Source organism: Oncorhynchus clarkii, chromosome 2 (genome assembly GCF_045791955.1).
Source record: "Oncorhynchus clarkii lewisi isolate Uvic-CL-2024 chromosome 2, UVic_Ocla_1.0, whole genome shotgun sequence".
NCBI classification, from domain to species: domain Eukaryota; kingdom Metazoa; phylum Chordata; class Actinopteri; order Salmoniformes; family Salmonidae; genus Oncorhynchus; species Oncorhynchus clarkii.
In genome coordinates this window covers 7,542,862-7,566,255 of record NC_092148.1, presented here as the reverse complement: position 1 = coordinate 7,566,255, position 23,394 = coordinate 7,542,862, and the positions used below count along the sequence as shown (strand labels likewise).

General features: G+C 44.6%; 2 protein-coding genes across 2 annotated transcripts in view; one reads left to right on the top strand and one right to left on the bottom strand.

Moving 5' to 3' along the window:
- The window catches only part of LOC139419052 (serine/threonine-protein kinase Nek11-like), a 76,468-nt gene extending 68,050 nt beyond the window's left edge, over positions 1–8,418 (bottom strand). The window contains exons 1-2 of the mRNA XM_071168932.1: positions 8,374–8,418; positions 7,949–8,163 (exon numbers count right to left, since the gene is read on the bottom strand). Coding sequence (XP_071025033.1) covers positions 7,949–8,133 — 185 coding nt within the window. The 5' untranslated portion in view covers positions 8,134–8,163; positions 8,374–8,418. The remainder of the gene's footprint in view (positions 1–7,948; positions 8,164–8,373) is intronic.
- Positions 8,419–10,664: 2,246 nt separating this feature from the next.
- LOC139420242 (CDC42 small effector 1) lies at positions 10,665–21,148 on the top strand. The gene is made up of 5 exons (XM_071170111.1): positions 10,665–10,844; positions 13,762–14,102; positions 16,778–16,882; positions 18,064–18,146; positions 18,637–21,148. Exons 2-4 carry the CDS (start codon positions 14,049–14,051, stop codon positions 18,130–18,132), a joined length of 228 nt encoding a protein of 75 aa, XP_071026212.1. The 5' UTR covers positions 10,665–10,844; positions 13,762–14,048; the 3' UTR covers positions 18,133–18,146; positions 18,637–21,148.
- Positions 21,149–23,394: the final 2,246 nt, after the last annotated feature.

Here is a 23,394-nt window from a genome sequence, read left to right as displayed (position 1 = left end):
ACATGGCACCAACAGAATGGAGGGAAGGAGGAAAAGAGAGTGAGAGTGAGTTAGAGGAATGATGATGGATGGAGGGAGGGAGGAGTGAGAGTGAGTTAGAGGAGGGAGGGAGGGAGGGAGGGAGGGAGGGAGGGAGGGAGGGAGGGAGGGAGGGAGGAGGGACATGCAGTCAGATGAGATAACCAATCTGGCTTTAAAGAGGTTGGGAGGTTTCCTAAATCTGACAGAGGTATGGGGTCTGGAGACTGAGAGGAGTGGAGAAGGTGTGTGTGTGTGTGTGCGCGTGTATCTGTATATACAGTATATATAATGATGTGTGTGTAATGGTGTGTGTGTGTGTGTGTGCGCGTGTATCTGTATATACAGTATATATAATGATGTGTGTGTAATGGTGTGTGTGTGTGTAATGATCTGTATGTGTATATACAGTATATATAATGATCTATATGTGTATTTACAGTATATATAATGATCTATATGTGTATGTGTATATGTGTATATACAGTATATATAATGATCTGTATGTGTATTTACAGTATATATAATGATCTGTATGTGTATTTACAGTATATATAATGATCTATATGTGTATTTACAGTATATATAATGATCTATATGTGTATTTACAGTATATATAATGATCTATATGTGTATTTACAGTATATATAATGATCTGTATGTGTATATACAGTATATATAATGATCTGTATGTGTATATACAGTATATATAATGATCTGTATGTGTATTTACAGTATATATAATGATCTAATGTGTATTTACAGTATATATAATGATCTGTATGTGTATTTACAGAATATATAATGTGTATTTACAGTATATATGATATGTGTGTATTTACAGTATATATAATGATCTAATGTGTATTTACAGTATATATAATGATCTGTATGTGTATTTACAGTATATATAATGATCTGTATGTGTATTTACAGAATATATAATGATCTGTATGTGTATATACAGTATATATAATGATCTGTATGTGTATTTACAGTATATATAATGATCTGTATGTGTATATACAGTATATATAATGATCTGTAGGTGTATATACAGTATATATAATGATCTGTAGGTGTATATACAGTATATATAATGATCTGTAGGTGTATATACAGTATATATAATGATCTGTAGGTGTATATACAGTATATATAATGATCTGTAGGTGTATATACAGTATATATAAGTTATACAAGAACTGGTGAACAGGAGTCAACTATTGGCATGGAAGCCCCTCCAGTAGGCCTTGCATAGCAATCAACCAGACAAGACCTGCTCCATGTAAAGAACCCCTGCATCACCCCTCTGTATCCATGTACAGTAAAGATCTGAGACCTGACCATCTCTGATCCACTGGCCACACCACCACAAATCCACCTGGAAGCACTCAGTCAGTCAGTCAGTCAGTCAGTCAGTCAGTCAGTCAGTCAGTCCCTAATATGCAACCAGGGCTTCTTTTTTCTGATTTGATTTCTAATTCAATTTCATTTGTTGAGCCTTTAAAAACGTTCTATCCGCATCAGTACCATCCGTATATTGCTCTTTTCCAAGTGAAAGACCTCGCATTGCAGGGAAATGAGTGGTGGGATGTTGTTAAATGGATGTGTGGTGGCGGGCGAGGCGAGGGAGAGTGTGAGAGGCGAGAGGCGAGAGGCGAGAGGCGAGAGGCATGGGTGCTGCCAACCACATCTATCCACAGCCCAGAAGGAAATATTACCAAGCTGTTTGTCCTCACCTCCGTAATTCTTCCCAAAAGGTACAGAAGCACTTATTGAGCTAGCGGATACACACAACTCAAGTATGCAGGGACAGAAACGTCAGCTGGTCGTCATTTAACTAGTGTGCTTGCTTCAGCAAGAAGTATCCCGCTATTGGCTGATACTTATTTACACATTGGAGATGGACTCCAACAGCCTGCTGGTAGGTGCTGGTAATGAATTAGATATGTGTGCATTATACAATAATGACTTGGTACTGATTGCACATCAGCTGCGACTTTGTATTTAGTATAGTAAGCACACAATAAACCATCTAGACAAGACCATCATTGTTAGTAATGACTGTGTTTACAAACACTCGATACACACGTTTTGGATGAGGAACATTTACAGTAACTGTTGACAGCTAAGCTAACCGAAGGAGCAATTGTTATTTTCCCAGAATGCTGCACACACTAAGTGAATGGGTGGGGGAAACTAAATGAATGAACAAACAAAGGGGAAACTATTTCTGACAATCTTGGCTGCCTGTCACTCTTGTTTACGAAACAGGCAGAAGAACACATCGCTCCTCATTCAGAGTTAATCATTTTAACGTTGGAATGAAACGATAAGGAGGAGATTGTTAATAAAGGGGAAGAAGACAAGGCCATTTGTCTTGGGCTGATGTGAAACAGCTGTATCCCTGAGGCAGCTCTCTCTGTTGTAGCCTTGAAGTCTGCACTTTTTAAAGTCCAGTTTCTTCTTGTTCAAAGCCATCTACTGTATGTGATTACACAGTGGAATAGAGGTCAGCTTGATGGGCTTGTTGACCAGAATAGGTCAATAACGTCACAAAGCACACTGTATGTGTACACTGTATGTGTACACTGTATGTGTACACTGTATGTGCACACTGTATGTGCACACTGTATGTGCACACTGTATGTGTACACTGTATGTGTACACTGTATGTGTATGACACATGTACACTCCTAGAAAAAAAGGTGCTATCTAGAGCCAAAAAGGGTTCTTCTGCTGTTTCCACAGGAGAACCCTTTGAAGAACCCCTTTTGGTTCCAGGTAGAACCCCTTTGGTTCCAAGTAGAACCCATTGGTTCCAGGTAGAACCATTTTTGAACATTGAACCCAAAATAATTCTACCTGGAACCAAAAATGGTTACCTACTCTACTGTGCTCAACATACTGTGCTTTCTTGCTATGTGCATAGCTACCTGCTTCAGTGCCAAGAAGGGAAGCAGAAACCAGAAGTCATGAGTGACTGGCTTCAGCAAGTCCAGGAGGAATTCTGGCTGGATATAATAAATTAATTCAGACGCCCCCCCCCCCCCCCCCCCCCCCCCCCCCCTCGTTTGACTGCTGTTTAGCGGAGTCGTAATGAGTCAGAATAAAAATTCCACAGCATCTGTTAAGCTGGAGCCATATGCTACAATGGGCAGAACAAAGCCAATTCAGGCAGGGACTCAGAAGTTCAAACTGTTTATGAATACGTTCTGCACTCACTCACTCACTCACTCACTCACTCACTCACTCACTCACTCACTCACTCACTCACTCACTCACTCACACACACACACACACACACACACACACACACACACACACACACACACACACACACACACACACACACACACACACACACACACAAGTCATCATTGCATGTGATAGACAGTAGCCTGACTGACACTGGTCTCACGTGACGAGGAAAGGAAAGCTATCAGTGGTCTCTCAGTGTGGATGTGGCTGTCTGATGGACAGTCCAGGTAACAGAATCAATCCCCCAGGCACACATGTCAAACTCATTCCACGGAGGGCTGAGTTTCTGCACGTTTTTGTACTTGATTGTTGAATTCTGGTCACAAATTAGTGAGGAACTCCTCTCAACTGGTTGTCTAGGCCTTAATTGAAAAGCAAAAACAAAAACCCACAGACACTAGGCCATCCATGGAATCAGTTTGACACCCTGCCCCAGGGGAACCAACATCAGACATTCAGAAACTCCTCTTGCTCAAAGCAGGTGTGATCCATGAGCAGAGTGATAACATTGATCATCATAGCAGATGACGATTTGATATGTATTTTTACTGCAGAGGGGCTGGTGATGCCTGATGTCTTCAGCAAGGGAAAGGGTGTGACTTCCAACACCAACCCACAATCTGCAGTCATATGATCTGAGAAAAATGTGAGAAATGAATGTGTATACTGTATGTGAATGCACTGCTTTAAATGCATCCTTGGCACATATATCTCTATATACAGTGCCTGGCGAAAGTATTCGGCCCCCTTGAACTTTGCGACCTTTTGCCACATTTCAGGCTTCAAACATAAAGATATAAAACTGTATGTTTTTGTGAAGAATCAACAACAAGTGGGACACAATCATGAAGTGGAACGACATTTATTTGATATTTCAAACTTTTTTAACAAATCAAAAACTGAAAAATTGGGCGTGCAAAATTATTCCCTTTACTTTCAGTGCAGCAAACTCTCTCCAGAAGTTCAGTGAGGATCTCTGAATGATCCAATGTTGACCTAAATGACTAATGATGATAAATACAATCCACCTGTGTGTAATCAAGTCTCCGTATAAATGCACCTGCACTGTGATAGTCTCAGAGGTCCGTTAAAAGCGCAGAGAGCATCATGAAGAACAAGGAACACACCAGGCAGGTCCGAGATACTGTTGTGAAGAAGTTTAAAGCCGGATTTGGATACAAAAAGATTTCCCAAGCTTTAAACATCCCAAGGAGCACTGTGCAAGCGATAATATTGAAATGGAAGGAGTATCAGACCACTGCAAATCTACCAAGACCTGGCCGTCCCTCTAAACTTTCAGCTCATACAAGGAGAAGACTGATCAGAGATGCAGCCAAGAGGCCCATGATCACTCTGGATGAACTGCAGAGATCTACAGCTGAGGTGGGAGACTCTGTCCATAGGACAACAATCAGTCGTATATTGCACAAATCTGGCCTTTATGGAAGAGTGGCAAGAAGAAAGCCATTTCTTAAAGATATCCACAAAAAGTGTTGGTTAAAGTTTGCCACAAGCCACCTGGGAGACACACCAAACATGTGGAAGAAGGTGCTCTGGTCAGATGAAACCAAAATTTAACTTTTTGGCAACAATGCAAAACGTTATGTTTGGCGTAAAAGCAACACCCTGAACTCACCATCCCCACTGTCAAACATGGTGGTGGCAGCATCATGGTTTGGGCCTGCTTTTCTTCAGCAGGGATAGGGAAGATGGTTAAAATTGATGGGAAGATGGATGGAGCCAAATACAGGACCATTCTGGAAAAAAACCTGATGGAGTCTGCAAAAGACCTGAGACTGGGACGGAGATTTGTCTTCCAACAAGACAATGATCCAAAACATAAAGCAAAATCTACAATGGAATGGTTCAAAAATAAACATATCCAGGTGTTAGAATGGCCAAGTCAAAGTCCAGACCTGAATCCAATCGAGAATCTGTGGAAAGAACTGAAAACTGCTGTTCACAAATGCTCTCCATCCAACCTCACTGAGCTCGAGCTGTTTTGCAAGGAGGAATGGGAAAAAATGTCAGTCTCTCGATGTGCAAAACTGATAGAGACATACCCCAAGCGACTTACAGCTGTAATTGCAGCAAAAGGTGGCGCTACAAAGTATTAACTTAAGGGGGCTGAATAATTTTGCACGCCCAATTTTTCAGTTTTTGATTTGTTAAAAAAGTTTGAAATATCCAATAAATGTCGTTCCACTTCATGATTGTGTCCCACTTGTTGTTGATTCTTCACAAAAAAATACAGTTTTATATCTTTATGTTTGAAGCCTGAAATGTGGCAAAAGGTCGCAAAGTTCAAGGGGGCCGAATACTTTCGCAAGGCAATGTATCTCAAATATAGCTTGAATACAGCTAACTGACAGTCAGTTGTTGGAGGGCTCGTTTGACTGCTGTTTAGCGGAGTCGTAATGAGTCAGAATAAAAATTCCACAGCATCTGTTAAGCTGGAGCCATATGCTACAATGGGCAGAACAAAGCCAATTCAGGCAGGGACTCAGAAGTTCAAACTGTTTATGAATACGTTCTGCACTCACTCACTCACTCACTCACTCACTCACTCACTCACTCACTCACTCACTCACACTCACACACACACACACACACACACACACACACACACACACACACACACACACACACACACACACACACACACACACACACACACACGCGCACACACGCACACAGGAAGGGAGGAATTGTATGAAGCAGATGCTCTATGATCGGTCTATTAACTATACAGCTTTGTTATCCTAAATACAGCCCCTTCGCTAGCACTCTTTATACATCTGGCTATAAAAGAGTTATGCTATTGTAATTATTCCCCCAAAAAGATAGGGATTTCATTTCAGATGTTTAGTGGATTTCATCTGGACTACAAAAACCATTTAGAGAACTCTCCCTCCCTCCCTGGTAGTAGCTAACTTGCTAATGTGTGCTATGAGTGAGGTGAGCTGTCTGCCCTGTGAATGGCGGGGGTTTTGAGTGGCAGTGCTGTGCCAGTGTGTGGTGGGTCAGGGGGTTAGTGGGCACCGCTGGGCTGTGGTAACAAGTTGAAAGCCTTGCCCTGAGCCTGGAGCGTGGGTGTAATGACCCGTGGCATGTTGTCTCTTGCCTCTAGGTGCCATAACTAATTGGTGCTGCATTCTCTGAAAAGGGTATGTCTCCCTCTTTCCCTTTTTTACCTCACTATCTCCCTCCATTTCTGTCTTTCTTTACTCACTATCTCCCTCCATTTCTGTCTTTCTTTACTCACTATCTCTCACTCCCTCTCTTTACTCTCTGGGTTGAAGGATGGTAGTCCCATTCCCTCCATTTCTTTGAAATCTAAAAGATGCGTGTGTGCGTGCGTGCGTGCGTGTGTGTGTGTGTGTGTGTGTGTGGCAGAGAGACAGAGAATGAAAGTGAGGACTTTTTCCAATTCAAATCTGCCATCTGCAACGATTGGATTCTGGCCCATGATTAAAGATGGGCTACTGTCACGCTCTCCTTAATGACTGAGACCCTATGAATGCAGCACACTGCATGAAATGCCAAAGAGCCTACTGTCTGGCACCTTGCAGGGGCTTGATATTTGCCCAGGAGCCAAGCGTACCTGCTGTGGCATCTGTGTGCTCAGAGGCACGGGACTCTGGGCCCGGCTCGCTGGACTGTGCCAGCAGGCATCATGCTTCAATGCTGGTTAGGCAAGACCCAGTTTCATCATGTATGTCCTTTGTCGTGAGACCATTGTGTGCTTGCAGTGCCCATTTAGGCTTACCCAAACATGTGTATTTATAGACATAGTAGATGAACTCCTGGTGCTGTTTTGATTTGGACGGTCAGTATTTGAGCAGTAAGCCAGGAGTTTGTTATGTCAAGGTCAGGAGGTAAACATGACTGGCACACACACACCGACACCGACACACACACACTGACATACACACAGACACAGACCCATACACCCCCCCCCCCCCCCCCCCCCCCCCACACACACACACACACACACACCGACACACCGACACACACACATACACATAATTAAACTCAGTTCAGAGTGCCAACTCTCTTCATTGAAGTCTCTAGTTCATCCAGATAATGCCTTGGGTTCTGCAATGTAGTTCAATGTAATGCAGTTACATTTTATAAGTCTGTCATGTCAACGTTAATGTTTTTAAATGTATGTCAACTGTAAAGTCTTTTTGTCCATAATGTCTTTCTCATTATGTATCAGACCCCAGGAAGACTAGCTGTCACCATTTGTGTCAGCTAATGGGGATCCTAATAAAATCTCAAATGTGTTTGATTAGCACAGAGCCAGCTGCTCAGAGCAAACATTCTCTCCCCCATACATGGGGATATGATGAGGGAGGGAGAGAGAGAGAGGAGAGAGGGGAAGAGAAGAGATGTGAGGTGCTCTCAGGCATCTGTATACCCAGGCTAATGCTGCCACCAAGAGGATAAACACAGAACTGCTGTTTTAATTAAGCACCATCGGTAGAGGAACCACCCCTACACTCCTAGTCATTGGTCTCGACCCCCAACACACTTATCTAAAAGGATTGGAGAGATGTAAGCAATATGAAAGATTTTACCCATTTCTAATAGAGGGCAAGGTGGGCACTGGGCAGTTGACATGTGAAGAGCAGCGGAGGACAACAGCAGGAGACATACTCACAGTTTCTCCCCATCCCTTGCTCTAGTGTCTTGAACGAGGTAAACAGTGCTAAAACTCCCTCTGCCCAATCTCTGTAGGATGCTGTATCTTTTGGCAATCAGGTCGCCGGGGACAGGAGTTATAAGAGTGGAGGGGCAGTGGACATGGCAGGATGAATGGGCTTCTAGCTCCTCAAACTTGGGCATCTTGTTGCGGGATTCTTACAGGAGAATTAACTGCAAAATTCAGCAAAACACAAACATGTTGCTTTTCCTTATTTTATGCACGTTTTCCCAATTCAGATGAAAATTAATAAATACATATTTTACAGGGGAGACAGAGTCAGATAGCAGCACGTCGCACTTGTTACAGTGTAGGATTACTGAAAGCAGAGTCCTGGATAGCTTATTCTATTTCACTATTGCTACTTTGTCAAACAAACTCACCTGTTTGCAGATAGGTGTTGGCTATTTCCACCAGTTTAAAACATCCATAGCCTACTGTATTAACTTCCGTGTTTACTCTTGTTCCTATGGTAATAGGAAACCTATTGTCTCCCTTTCATTATATCCTTTTATTTCACCAGGTGTCAGTAAAGAGCCTTCTGATGTGAAGGCCTGTTTGGGACAGGGAGTTTTAGTCTCAATTCTCATGATACTGCATTTGACCAGAAGACTGACTACACGTATACTCTATTCTCTTCTAACGTGGAACGGAGTTGTATGAGACATCTGTAGGCTGGCTAACTAACCTAAATCATATTCTTCAAGAATATAGTCAATTACTTTTTCCACATTTTGTTATGTTACAGCCTTATTCTAAAATGTATTAAATAGTTTTTCCCCCTCAATCTGCACACAATACTCCATAATGACAAAGCAAAAACTGGCTTAGAATTGTTAGCAAATGTATTACAAATAAAAAACGTAAATATCACATTTACATAAGTATTCAGACCCTTTTCTCAGTACTTTGTTGAAGCACCTTTGGCAGAGATTACAGCCTCGAGTCTTCTTAAGTATGACGCTACAAGCGTGGCACACCTGTATTTGGGAAGTTTCTCCCATTCTTCTCTGCAAATCCTCTCAAGCTCTGCCAGGTTGGATGGGGAGCATTGCTGCTCAATTATTTTCAGGTCTCTCCAGAGATGTTCGATCGGGTTCAAGTCCGGGCTCTGGCTGGGCCACTCAAGGACATTCAGAGACTTGTCTTGAAGCTCTCCTGCGTTGTCTTGGCTGTGTGCTTAGGGTCGTTGTCCTGTTGGAAGGTGAACCAAACATTTACTCAATTTTAGAATGTGGAAAAGGTCAAGGGGTCTGACTACTTTCCCGAATGCACTGTAGATAGACCTACTATTATTATTATTAAAATGAGCCTTGCATTGCAGTCTGGTCTCATAGACTAGATGTAACATAGTAAAAGTAAATCTGGGATGCTCAGATTAGTATGATATATTATGTTTGGTATGGTTACATAAGACATATGGTTATTTAAAGTAGGATGGTTGGTAGGGCTGGATGGATGGGTGGGTGTATAACGTGAAAGTCTAGCAACCCAAAGGTTGCGAGTTTGAATCTCATCACGGACAACTTTAGCATTTTAGCTAATTAGCTCATTTTAAACTGCTAGCAACTACACCACGGGACCACCGAGTGTTGAAGCGCGTAAGCTTTAAAAATTGTCTGTCCTCAGTTGCAACACTCACTACCGAATTCCAAACTGCCTCTGGAAGCAATGTCAGCACAAGAACTGTTCGTCGAGAGCTTCACTAAATGGGTTTCCATGGCTGAACAGCCGCACACAAGCCTGAGATTACCATCTGCAATGCCAAGCGTCAGCTGGAGTAGTGTAAAGCTCAGAGCCATTGAACTCTGGAGCAGTGGAAATGCTTTCCCTGGAGTGATAAATCACGCTTCATCACCTGGCAGTCCGACGGACAAATCTGGGTTTGGCGGATACCAGGAGAATGCTACCTTCCCCAATGCATAGTGACAACTGTAAAGTTTGACTGGCCTGCACAGAACTTGACTGGCCTGCACAGAGCGCTGACCTCAACCCCATCGAACACCTTTGGGATGAATTGGATGCCAATTGCGAGCCAGGCCTAATTTCCCAACATCAGTGCCTGACCTCACTAATGCTCTTGTGGATGAATTGAAGTAAATCCCCGCAGCAATGTTCCAACATCTAATGGAAAGCCTTCCTAGAAGAGTGGAGGCTGTTATAGCAGCAAAGTGGGGATTGACTCTATATTAATGTCCATTATTTTGGAATGAGATGTTCGACAAGCAGGTGTCCACATAATTTTGGTAATGTAATGTACTTAGCATGTTAGCTAACCCTTCCCCTTACCCTAACCGTAGCTAACCTAACCGTAGCTAACCTAACCCTAACTCCTAAACTTAACCCCAACCCCTAACTCCTAGCCTAGCTAACGTTAGCCAGCTAGCCAGCTCGCCACCTGGCTAGAATTTGTAACATATCATACATTTTACTAATTCTTAACATATAGTTTGTTTTGCAAATTCGTAACATATAATACGAATTGTAATTCGTAACATATCATACGAAATGGGTGATGGACATCCACAAATTAATACATACCACACTGAAACATAACATATCATACTAAATTAAGAGTCTCAAATGTATGTATAGAGTAATACGAAATGCTCTGAGACCAGGTTGCAGTGTAGCAGAAAATATCCCAGATTGTGCAACGCTTTCATTGGCCTGTTGATTTTCTTCCAGTTGTGGCGCTATAGTTCTGCCACCGTAAAAGCCTGAGAACGAGGAGTGTAGCCTACCGCAGAACATAGGAGACGTTTTACTTTACCACATCTCGACTCGTGAGCTGACCGTTTTAAAGATATCATGTTCGTTTGAGGGAGAAAGCGGATTCCACACTGATGTTACGGTAAAGGCAAATTGGTTGAAATTGGTTGTTTAATTGTGGCAGGGATCTAGATGTAAATGTATTGCTATGCTAATTTCGGAGTGACTGGATTGAGTGAACGGTTTTTGGGTTGAGAACTCGCGTCAGTGTTTTTCGTTAGTAAAATGTTAAATGCAGATGTTACTTACGTTGTTGCCTTACAGATGTTTCCGTCGAGAAACATCTGGATGACAAAAATAATGCCTCAATAGAAAATATTGAGAATGTTCATTTGAGAATTAGGCTACATTCAATGTCCCTACTCTTTAAAAATCACATTAATACACGTTCAATGACCATCTCTTTTCAGGATATTCAATTGGATAGTCACTCAGTGTTATTTAACACGCCTGTTGCCCTGTTGAATTGAGGCTATAACAGAACACTGTAAATCAATGGCCGGTGTTGTTCTCAGGCCAGGCATCTTTTTAAGTAGACCTACAGTTAAAAAGCTGGAGATCTACATATTCTCTCTCACACACACTAACTACCTTTACCTTGATCTCCTGGTTCAAAGTCGAGTTCGGTTTGTAAAGAGAAACAGTATACCCAAACCTCTTTCTTTCACCTCTAATTTGTTTGAGTTTTACAAAGATGCAAGGGGGTAGGTACTCGTTTGGGGAAAGCATTTCCTTGTCTGGTCATTTACCAGTATTTTATAAGACTGTGAACTAATATGATTACCAGTACATCAAAGCATAGTTGAGATCTTACTCAACCTAGTTGAATTCCATGCTAATACTGATGACTTTAATCAAAATAAAAGTTTAATTATTAATCAATCTCCTATTGAAACCATCATGTTGCACAGGGCTCTTAGGTCTTGTACAGTGGGGCAAAAAAAGTATTTAGTCAGTTACCAATTGTGCAAGTTCTCCCACTTAAAAAGATGAGGCCTGTAGTTTTCATCATAGGTGCATATCAACTATGACAGACAAAATGAGAAAAAAAATCTAGAAAATCACATTGTAGGATTTTTTATGAATTTATTTGCAAATTATGGTGGAAAATAAGTATTTGGTCACCTACAAACAAGCAAGATTTCTGGCTCTCACAGACCTGTAACTTCTTTAAGAGGCTCCTCTGTCCTCCACTCGTTACCTGTATTAATGGCACCTGTTTGAACTTGTTATCAGTATAAAAGACACCGGTCCACAACCTCAAACAGTCACACTCCAAACTCCACTATGGCCAAGACCAAAGAGCTGTCAAAGGACACCAGAAACAAAATTGTAGACCTGGGAAGACTGAATCTGCAAAAGGTAAGCAGCTTGGTTTGAAGAAATCAACTGTGGGTGCAATTATTAGGAAATGGAAGACATACAAGACCACTGATAATCTCCCTAGATCTGGGGCTCCACGCAAGATCTCACCCCGTGGGGTCAAAATGATCACAAGAACAGTGAGCAAAAATCCCAGAACCACACGGGGGGACCTAGTGAATGACCTGCAGAGGGCTGGGACCAAAGTAACAAAGCCTACCATCAGTAACACACTACGCCGCCAGGGACTCAAATCCTGCAGTGCCAGACGTGTCCCCCTGCTTAAGCCAGTACATGTCCAGGCCCGTCTGAAGTTTGCTATAGAGCATTTGGATGATCCAGAAGAAGATTGGGAGAATGTCATATGGTCAGATGAAACCAAAATATAACTTTTTGGTAAAAACTCAACTCGTCGTGTTTGGAGGACAAAGAATGCTGAGTTGCATCCAAAGAACACCATACCTACTGTGAAGCACGGGGGTGGAAACATCATGCTTTGGGGCTGTTTTTCTGCAAAGGGACCAGGACGACTGATCCGTGTAAAGGAAATAATGAATGGGGCCATGTATCGTGATATTTTGAGTGAAAACCTCCTTCCATCAGCAAGGGCATTGAAGATGAAACGTGGCTGGGTCTTTCAGCATGACAATGATCCCAAACACACCGCCCGGGCAACGAAGGAGTGGCTTCGTAAGAAGCATTTCAAGGTCCTGGAGTGGCCTAGATCTCAACCCCATAGAAAATCTTTGGAGGGAGTTGAAAGTCCGTGTTGCCCAGCAACAGCCCCAAAACATCACTGCTCTAGAGGAGATCTGCATGGAGGAATGGGCCAAAATACCAGCAACAGTGTGTGAAAACCTTGTGAAGACTTACAGAAAACGTTTGACCTCTGTCATTGCCAACAAAGGGTATATAACAAAGTATTGAGACACTTTTGTTATTGACCAAATACTTATTTTCCACCATAATTTGCAAATAAATTCATTAAAAATCCTACAATGTGATTTTCTGGATTTTTTTTCTTTCTCATTTTGTCTGTCATAGTTGAAGTGTACCTATGATGAAAATTACAGGCCTCTCTCATCTTTTTAAGTGGGAGAACTTGCACAATTGGTGGCTGACTAAATACTTTTTTGCCCCACTGTATGTCACAGTCCTAAATGTCTGTCTTTCATCCTGAATCAAATCTGTTTGTAAGACTGACTGGTCAATGTAGCTTACATTATATAAGGATTTGGTGACAGTTGAATATTGTTAACGGTGACTGGATGGAGGAGAGAATCCCTGTAGTATGCCTGCAGCTCTTTTCTGAGGGACAGTTGACCCGGGTCCTGATCTTTCAGTGGGTGTTGCCATTATGACAGGAAGTCCCTTGCCACTGCAGCGTGAATCCCTTGTCTTGCATGACTGTCACAGACAGGAAGTGATAAGTAAGTGTGTGGGGGACGCATGTTGACTGACAGCAAATAGGCCTGTAGAGATGTAGGCCTATTTGGCATGGGGATGCTGAAATGTAGAAATTAACATGCCCATAATACTGTATCTGAATTGATTGTGCTATTCTAGCAGGTGGAGATTGTTTCACTTCCTATACCTTGTCAGCGTTCAACTAATGGAATCTGGTTTTGACTCAACAGGCCCTACAGTACCTGAGGCAGTGGAAATCTGGGGAGACGAGCATCCACAGGATTCAGTGAGAGGGAAGAGGTGACATTCTAAACGTTAAGAGAAAGGAATAGAACCGGACTTGGCACTGAGCCTTGGGGGACACCCATCTTTTTTGGGGACTGGACTGGTTGCAACGCCCTCACCATTCCACCCTAAGCGGCGTTCTTGTTCTCCAACACGTCCTCCTCTGCCTGCAGGGCATCCAGAGAACCAGGGCCTCCGAACCCACTCAGAGAAAAGCAGCAGCACAGTAGGGATGAGCGAGTTCTGGCACAAGATTGGCTGCTGCGTGGTGGCCAAACCTCCACCGGTGAGTTTGTCCCTTCTGAGAAATTACTGGAACACAGTAACTTTTTAGCTGCCGTGCTAGCCCTGCTTTTACAGCTCCAAGGTCAATGGGTCAAGATGAAGGGTTTGCCTGATTTTTAAGATGTTTACCTGCCTCCCAAGAGTTTGGATATTAGATTGACCACACCACCATATCTACAACTTCACTAGTTGAAGTTAGTTCAGCCATGCCAGCTGTGGATCCTCAAGATGCATGGCATGGGATGACATGGGTATCATTAGCTGATTCTTCAGCCATTCAACAACACTAGTGAGAAGAGAGCCCTCTGCTACTGTCAGTGGCCTGAGAAATAGGCCCGGTAGATGGTGAGGGAGTGGAAGAAGGAATGACTCAGGCCTTTTCTGTTGTTTTGAAGTGGGTGACCCACATAGTCCCGAAGGTCTTCCTATCTGGAGGGCTAGACTTCAGTCCAGACAAAGACTGCTCTGTCATTAGATATTACCTCTTGAATCATGATTAAAAATACGTAGGTTAGGCCGGGTTCAACCTTAGTCTAGCTCATAGACATGTAACTTCATAAAAATAAACACTCCACTATTACCAGATCAGAAAATATCAAGTCTGTCCCAAGCACCCATACACTTTCACCTTGTGTTTAACCTTTAGGGGACTGTAAAACTACTGTTGTAGTCATCACGTCAGTGTCGATGTCGTAGAATTGGCATTAAGTCAAACAAGGAGATTGTATCCCTCCACAGCATGTCTCTATAGTAACTCCAGAACCCTCCCCTAACAATTAATGGGGTCTCTGAGGGGAAGTGGGCTTCTGGCATGTGCTGCTATTGAGCTCATTCTTTTCCCTCCCTTCCTCCTCCCTCCTTTATTTTTAGGTCCTTGTTTATTCTATTGTTGGGACGAGAGAAGGCCAGACTAGAATGTGTGTATAGCATGTGGTGGCATACTAACAAGTGTTACTTCCCAGAAAGGCTTGCTTTGTAAATAGTTTATTTCTGATAACAGTGCAATGTCTACATGTCGTTGGACCTGTGTATAATTTAATTAACATTCTTTTTAGTTTTTATAAATCCCTAATTATTCAAATTAATAATTGCTATGTGGCATTTGCACTATACAGTCAGAATATTGATACTGGTCATGATCCTTAATGTGAAATGGCTCATTCATTCCTGTCAGTTCTGGGTCATCTCTGTCGGCACCCAGCGTAGCCTGTTGTAACAAGTGGGACTTATTCACAGCACTGCTGACAGGTGATGACATGCCCTTACACTGACAGAACTGAACATGCTCTAATAAAACAACTATTAGAGAAGGGGATGTTCAACATTTTACTTACATACATGTCATTTAGCAGACGCTCTTATCCAGAACAACTTACAGGAGCAATTATTGTTAAGTGCCTTGCTCAAGGGCACATCGGGCAGATTTTTCACCTGGTTTGGGGGATTCGAACCAGCGACCTTTCAGTTACTAGCCCAAATCTCTTAACCGCCGCTAGGCTGCCTGACCCACCACTAGGCTGCCTGACCTGCCGCTAGACGGCCTGACCTGCCGCTAGACGGCCTGACCCGCCGCTAGGCTGCCTGACCCGCCACTAGGCTGCCTGACCTGCCGCTAGACGGTCTGACCCGCCACTAGGCTGCCTGACCCGCCGCTAGGCTGCCTGACCCGCCGCTAGGCTGCCTGACCCGCCACTAGGCTGCCTGACCCGCCGCTAGACGGGCTGACCCGCCACTAGGCTGCCTGACTCGCCGCTAGCCTGCCTGACCCGCCGCTAGGCTGCCTGACCCGCCGCTAGAAGTCCTGACCCGCCGCTAGCCTGCCTGACCCGCCGCTAGCCTGCCTGACCCGCCGCTAGGCTGCCTGACCCGCCGCTAGACTGCCTGACCCGCCGCTAGACTGCCTGACCCGCCGCTAGGCGTCCTGACCCGCCGCTAGGCGTCCTGACCCGCCGCTAGGCTTCCTGACCCGCCGCTAGGCGTCCTGACCCGCCGCTAGGAGTCCTGACCCGCCGCTAGGCGGCCTGACCCGCCACTAGGAGTCCTGACCCGCCACTAGGAGTCCTGACCCGCCGCTAGGCTGCCTGACCCGCCGCTAGACGGCCTGACCCGCCGCTAGGAGTCCTGACCCGCCGCTAGGTTGCCTGACCCGCCACTAGGCGGCCTGACCCGCCACTAGGCGTCCTGACCCGCCGCTAGACGGCCTGACCCGCCACTAGGTGTCCTGACCCGCCGCTAGGCTGCCTGACCCGCCACTAGGAGTCCTGACACCGCCGCTTGGCTGCCTGACCCGCCGCTAGGCGTCCTGACCCGCCGCAAGGCGTCCTGACCCGCCGCTAGACGTCCTGACCCGCCGCTAGGCGTCCTGACCCGCCGCTAGACGGCCTGACCCGCCCCTAGCCTGCCTGACCCGCCGCTAGACGGCCTGACCCGCCACTAGGAGTCCTGACCCGCCGCTAGGAGTCCTGACCCGCCGCTAGGCGCCCTGACCCGCTGCCATTGAGTATGAAATAACAAGTAGAAGATCAAAACTCTTATCGAAGATCATCCCATTCAGGTTACAAAATGCATTGTGTGTGTGCGTGTATGCTGTAAAGTCTGTACTTCCACTGGGCTTAATTGCATAATATCAGTCTAAGTCCCCATTTTCTATTTCTATATATTTTCTATTATTTCCAGAGGAAGAAGCGCAGGAAAATCGACCGCAGCATGATCGGCGAGCCCACAAACTTTGTCCACTTGACACACATTGGCTCTGGGGAGATGGCAGAGGGCCGGGCCCCGGTAAGAGAGATGATACCTAGACTGACTGGGGCTGGTGTATGTTAAAATGTGTAGAGATATTGTGAAGATATTGTGAAGGTGTGTGTGTGTTACTCCTCAGAACATGGGCAGGGCTTTGCAGCTTCCAACCTGCCGCTAGGAATGTTGGCCTGGTTTCCTACGGAATACAGTCACGTTGGACAGGGAATGAGAGGAGGAAATGTAGAAACGCTGGGAATTGTTTCTCAATTCATTCACCTATTAGTAGGATATGAATATTAACTTCAGTTTGAAACCTGTTACGCTATGATTGATAAAGCTGTGTACAGTACTATCAGAAGACTAGCCAATCACTAGTCTGGTCACTGTTTAAATCACTGTATGGAAAGTGGTAGGTTAAACTGAGTGATAGTCCATTTCTGAATTTATTACATGATGTTGATGCTATCAGTACTAAAATGTATGGACTACTGTATGTCGCTCTGCTGAATGACTCCAATGTTTCACTAAACAACTGACTGTTCCGTCGTGATCATGACCTCCAATTGCGAAAGACAACAGATTTTTTTAAAGAAATGATACATTTACACATTGTATCATGACGTGGTCTGAGAACAGTCAGGAGGAGTATGTTGCTGAAACATGTTATTGCCCTCCGTGTTACATAATTCCATTTCCTCAACTGCTATTGCGTAACCCTCTAATGTCCATTGTTCTGTTATGACCCATAGCTGTCAGACTGTAGTTATTCTAGTGCTCGTCAAGCACGTGCCATTTCTGCAGCGCTTGACGCCAGAATGATTGATCCACACCTGTGCGTTCGTCCAACTCTGAACTGCGTCGTTTTAAAAAGTAAAGAAAAAAACCCACAGCCTAAAGCAAGTCCCATTCCTCCTCACTCCATCCCATCATATGGTCACTATCATTATGTAAAGACGTAGGTTATGAGTAATGCTGCTGGCCAAATGGATCAAATGTTGTCAGCAGTCCAAATGGGATCATGTTTCATATGAACCCCACAGAAACACTGTTAAATATGTTGCATAAAATGATACAGTATAGAAGCACAGTTCTAATTCTGGCTTCGGATCCTGCCTCTCCATCCATATGTTATCATGAAGAGGTCATGACCTGCCTTTTTGATATGAAAATGACTAAGTATCTGTAGAAACTCTAACAGTCGTTATCTTCCTGTCCTGTAGTCGGGGCCGGTCCAGGATAAGATGAGGTCAAAAGGACCCAGTGCCAACGGCCGCAAGAGCATGTTATAGCTGCTGCCTACCAAGTAAGTACCCAGTTAATGAAGCTATCGCCATATCTGCAATGCAATAGCTTCTCTGGAACTGACCTTCACTTCTGGAACTGACCTTCACCACTGGAACTAACCACCTTCACTTCTCTGGAACTAACCACCTTCACCTCTCTGGAACTAACCACCTTCACCTCTCTGGAACTAACCACCTTCACCTCTCTGGAACTAACCACCTTCACCTCTCTGGAACTAACCACCTTCACCTCTCTGGAACGAACCACCTTCACCTCTCTGGAACGAACCACCTTCACCTCTCTGGAACGAACCACCTTCACCTCTCTGGAACGAACCACCTTCACCTCTCTGGAACGAACCACCTTCACCTCTCTGGAACGAACCACCTTCACCTCTCTGGAACGAACCACCTTCACCTCTCTGGAACGAACCACCTTCACCTCTCTGGAACGAACCACCTTCACCTCTCTGGACTTGTAGAACTAACAGTTTTCATTTCTCTCTGTAGGCATGGAGAACCATTTCCATCCTCCTCTATGCGCCCCTCTCATCCCAAATCGAAAGCAGTCACTGCAGTGTAACCTGTTTCCAAAGGAGCGCTTGGCAAACCTGAGAGCGGACCACAATAGAGAGCAGAGAGGCTCTTCCTGACTTCTGCAGGATCTATTTAGCCAAACAGGACGATGGCCTTTCTGTGGTCACCACCAGAATCGCCCTGCTCAGAGGAGGATAGACTGACATGTTTGTTATGCTTTTTAAAGAAAACTATTTGTCTTTCTGATGGACTTTGGACTTCCACTGTATTTCAGCCAACAACGTTACTGTGTCTGTGCCAGCAAGCGGATGGGATAGAGCCGGTGAGAGTGTTTAGTTAAATTTGTTGACTAACATGGCTGATTCCATTTCAGGAAGTGAAGATTATGTTCTCAAGGATTACCTGAATGTTGCAAACCATTGACCTACTGCCAAACAAACTATTTTGTGTATCTGTCTAATGAATGAGGATGCACCTTTTATTTTCCTACAGTGCATAGTTAAAGGTGTCTTCGTGTGTCTTCGTGTAAGGGCAAAATGCTATGTGATTTTGTTGCTGTTTAGATACCAGTACTGAGTAGTGTTATTTTGATTGTACCAGTTGCCATAGAGCCCCATTTGGACTGCTACCCAGTTGCCATAGAGCCCCATTTGGACTGCTACCCAGTTGCCATAGAGCCCCATTTGGACTGCTACCCAGTTGCCATAGAGCCCCATTTGGACTGCTACCCAGTTGCCATAGAACCCCATTTGGACTGCTACCCAGTTGCCATAGAACCCCATTTGGACTGCTACCCAGTTGCCATAGAACCCCATTTGGACTGCTACCCAGTTGCCATAGAGCCCCATTTGGACTGCTACCCAGTTGCCATAGAACCCCATTTGGACTGCTACCCAGTTGCCATAGAACCCCATTTGGACTGCTACCCAGTTGCAAGCATACAGGTAACTGCCAAAATAAAGGAAACCCCAGCATGGTGTCTTAATAGGGCATTGGGCACCACGAGCCGCTAGAACAGCTCCAATGCACCTTGGCATAGATTCTACAAGTGTCTGAAACTCTTGGAGGGATGCAACACCATTCTTCCACCAGAAATTCCATCATTTGGTGTTTTGTTGCTGGTGGTGGGAAACGCTTTCTCAGGCTCCGCTCCAGAATCTCCCAATAGTGTTCAATTGGTTTGAGATCTGGTGACTGAGACGGCCATGGCATATGGTTTACATAGTTTTCATACTCATCAAACCATTGTGACCACTCGTGCCCTGTGGATGGGGTCATTGTCATCCTGGAAGAGACCACTCCCATCAAGGTAGATCTGTTTCACCCTACAGGTAGCAAGCAGGTGATCACTCAGAATAGCTGTGTATTCACTGGAGTTGACCTTGTCCTATATGGGGTTGAGTGGACCTAAACCATGCCAGGAAAATGCACCTCCACACCATAAGAGCTGCCAATAAGTACCCTAATTTACTGGTGTTTCCTTTTATTTGAGCAGTTACCTGTAGCTGGTCACTGTGATACACAATTTACTAGCACCTACTCTGAAAACCCCTAACTATTAGTCAGCAGGAAGAGTCTGTTAGTAACAGGGGTTGTTGTTGTTGAAATTCGAAACACCCTGACCGTTACGGGGCTTTCCAGTGATCTGTCCTGGAATTACTCGGGAATGCCACTCATTAAATCAACTGCATCGAAGGAACATTCCATAAGGTAGTTTGTTCTCTTGTCGGGGGGGGGGGGGATGTCCACCCCCTTGATCAGAATGGAAAATTCCAACCATTTCACTGTGCATTCCCCTTGTAATTTCTATATGGCCTCCCACTTGAGCTTGTTGTAGGTGACGTGCACTCCAAGCTGGCTTGTGTCCCACATGACATCCACACGATTCTGAAACCAGGTGGTTTAAATATCTGATTTAAATCATGCAGTAGAAATGAAAGTTTGTTTCCTGTACACAACTGTATTTCTGACGTGCTTAGTATACACAATCTGTTGTGAATAACTTGTGACTCTGTAGTTTTTTTGCTAAGTGTGTCCATACGGGGAAAAACTCTGAAATTGAATGTTTTTTAAATATTGTATCTTATGTGATTTCCTAGGCCGTTATCCTATAGCAGAACATATGGCATATGGATGGTGTTGTACATGTTGTATGTTGTCCCTTCACTAATACCTTATCTGTTTTATACACTGGGCTTAAAGTTGACTTAATGCTGAAGGTGAGACTTTGCATATTGCTTGGTGGCTTTCCTATCTTTGGTAGAGCTTGTAATACTGAGTACATTCTCAGCCCAACAGAATGACTGCTGCCTTGAAGTTTCTGGAACAATGTACATTGGTAACGTCAGTAACTTGAGTCTGTTGGCATTTAAGTTTCTTTCCCATCTTTATCATGGTTGTTGTTAGACCAAAACTCAAGTTCATTAGAAATGATTTGTGCAATCTCTTGATTTTTCCTGAAATACAGTTCACATTCTGAATAGAATTCTGTGTGATTAATCTCTTCTGTTGCTAATGGTGAATGTTATCACCAAATGTGTTACTCAATTTTCACTGCCTGGTACAGAAATAATAGAATCTCAACCAACTGGTTTCAGTGGCCCCTATGGGCTCTGCTGTGAACATTTCTGGGAGATTGTATCATTTTCATTGAAGTTAGTGGGAATCTGTAGTTGCTACATCCATTTTGGGATTTATAAATGATATATATACCCATTGATTCTTGAATATCTTATAAATGCCTCACGAGCTTAGTTCAACTAGCATGTTGATATCATGGATGGTCAGTCCTTGCATCCACAGCTCTGTCTATGAATTTGAGAGCAGTTACATTTCTCCAGGCCCATCCTTCAGCTTTTTACCAAAACACAGTTGGGGTGACTGCTTTGTCATTGTTTCAATTAAGGATCCTAGTTTTAAACTACTTCAACAAATGCATATCTCACTGAAATCCATCTGGTATAGCACAAATATTGCTATCTAAACAAATGCCCTAAAATAAATGGAATGGACGCTATAGTCTGTGTGTACAGCTCGCTTTAAAAAAACATGCATAACAGAGATGTTAAATGATGCCACTAACAATGCAAATAGTTGGCATGGAAATCTTGTTCTAAGAGCAGCCCAGGGCTGAGTGAATAGATGGGTGCAAGGATCATGTTCCAGCAGCAAAACCCACTGGAACAGAAGATTACAATTTAACGGGAGTGGACTCCACGAACTGTCTAACCATGTGAAATACAGTCCTAAGTAGAGGACGTGTGAAGTCTACGGGGTGTCTAGTAGAGGACGTGTAAAGTCTACGGGGTGTTTAGTAGAGGATGTGTGAAGTCTACGGGGTGTTTAGTAGAGGACATATGAAGTCTACGGGGTGTGAAGTCTACGGGGTGTTTAGTAGAGGACGTGTAAAGTCTACGGGGTGTCCAGTAGAAGACGTGCGAAATCTACGGGGTGTGAAGTCTACGGGGTGTCCAGTAGAGGACATGTGAAGTCTACGGGGTGTTTAGAAGAGGACGTGTGAAGGATACGGAGTGTTTAGTAGAGGACGTGTGAAGGCTACGGGTGTGAAGTCTACGGGGTGTCTACTAGAGGACGTGTGAAGGCTACGGGGTGTCTACTAGAGGACGTGTGAAGGCTACGGAGTGTCCAGTAGAGGACGTGTGAAGGCTACGGGGTGTCCAGTAGAGGACGTGTGAAGGCTACGGGGTGTCCAGTCGTGTAAAGGCAGTAGAGGACGTGTGAAGGCTACGGGGTGTCCAGTAGAGGACGTGTGAAGGCTACGGGGTGTCCAGTAGAGGACGTGTAGAGGACGTGTGAAGGCTACGGGGTGTCTACTAGAGGACGTGTGAAGGCTACGGGGTGTCTACTAGAGGACGTGTGAAGGCTACGGGGTGTCTACTAGAGGACGTGTGAAGGCTACGGGGTGTCTACTAGAGGACGTGTGAAGGCTACGGGGTGTCTACTAGAGGACGTGTGAAGGCTACGGGGTGTCTACTAGAGGACGTGTGAAGGCTACGGGGTGTCTACTAGAGGACGTGTGAAGGCTACGGGGTGTCTACTAGAGGACGTGTGAAGGCTACGGGGTGTCTACTAGAGGACGTGTGAAGGCTACGGGGTGTCTACTAGAGGACGTGTGAAGGCTACAGGGGTGTCTAGTAGAGGACGTGTGAAGGCTACGGGGTGTCCAGTAGAGGACGTGTGAAGGCTACGGGGTGTCCACTAGAGGACGTGTGAAGGCTACGGGGTGTCTACTAGAGGACGTGTGAAGGCTACGGGGTGTCTACTAGAGGACGTGTGAAGGCTACAGGGTGTCTACTAGAGGACGTGTGAAGGCTACGGGGTGTCTACTAGAGGACGTGTGAAGGCTACAGGGTGTCTACTAGAGGACGTGTGAAGGCTACGGGGTGTCTACTAGAGGACGTGTGAAGGCTACGGGGTGTCCAGTAGAGGACGTGTGAAGGCTACAGGGTGTCTACTAGAGGACGTGTGAAGGCTACAGGGTGTCTACTAGAGGACGTGTGAAGGCTACGGGGTGTCTACTAGAGGACGTTTGAAGGCTACGGGGTGTCTAGTGTTTTTGAATTGTAATATTCACTAGATGTACTTTGTATCATCACCTATAACTCCAGTCCTAGCTCTTCTCAGAATAACCAGAAGTCTTTATTTGATACCTGAAGATGAATGATTCTTTCACTTATTTACTTAAGCTTCTTCAAAAAAAACAAAGACGAG

Bases quoted from the DNA above. Each gene is read 5' to 3' on its own strand.
- LOC139420242 (XM_071170111.1), top strand. From the start codon at position 14,049: ATGAGCGAGTTCTGGCACAAGATTGGCTGCTGCGTGGTGGCCAAACCT. The intron at 14,103-16,777 runs GTGAGTTTGTCC...TATTATTTCCAG, and splicing joins TGGTGGCCAAACCTCCACCG to AGGAAGAAGCGCAGGAAAAT. The intron at 16,883-18,063 runs GTAAGAGAGATG...CCTGTCCTGTAG, and splicing joins TGGCAGAGGGCCGGGCCCCG to TCGGGGCCGGTCCAGGATAA.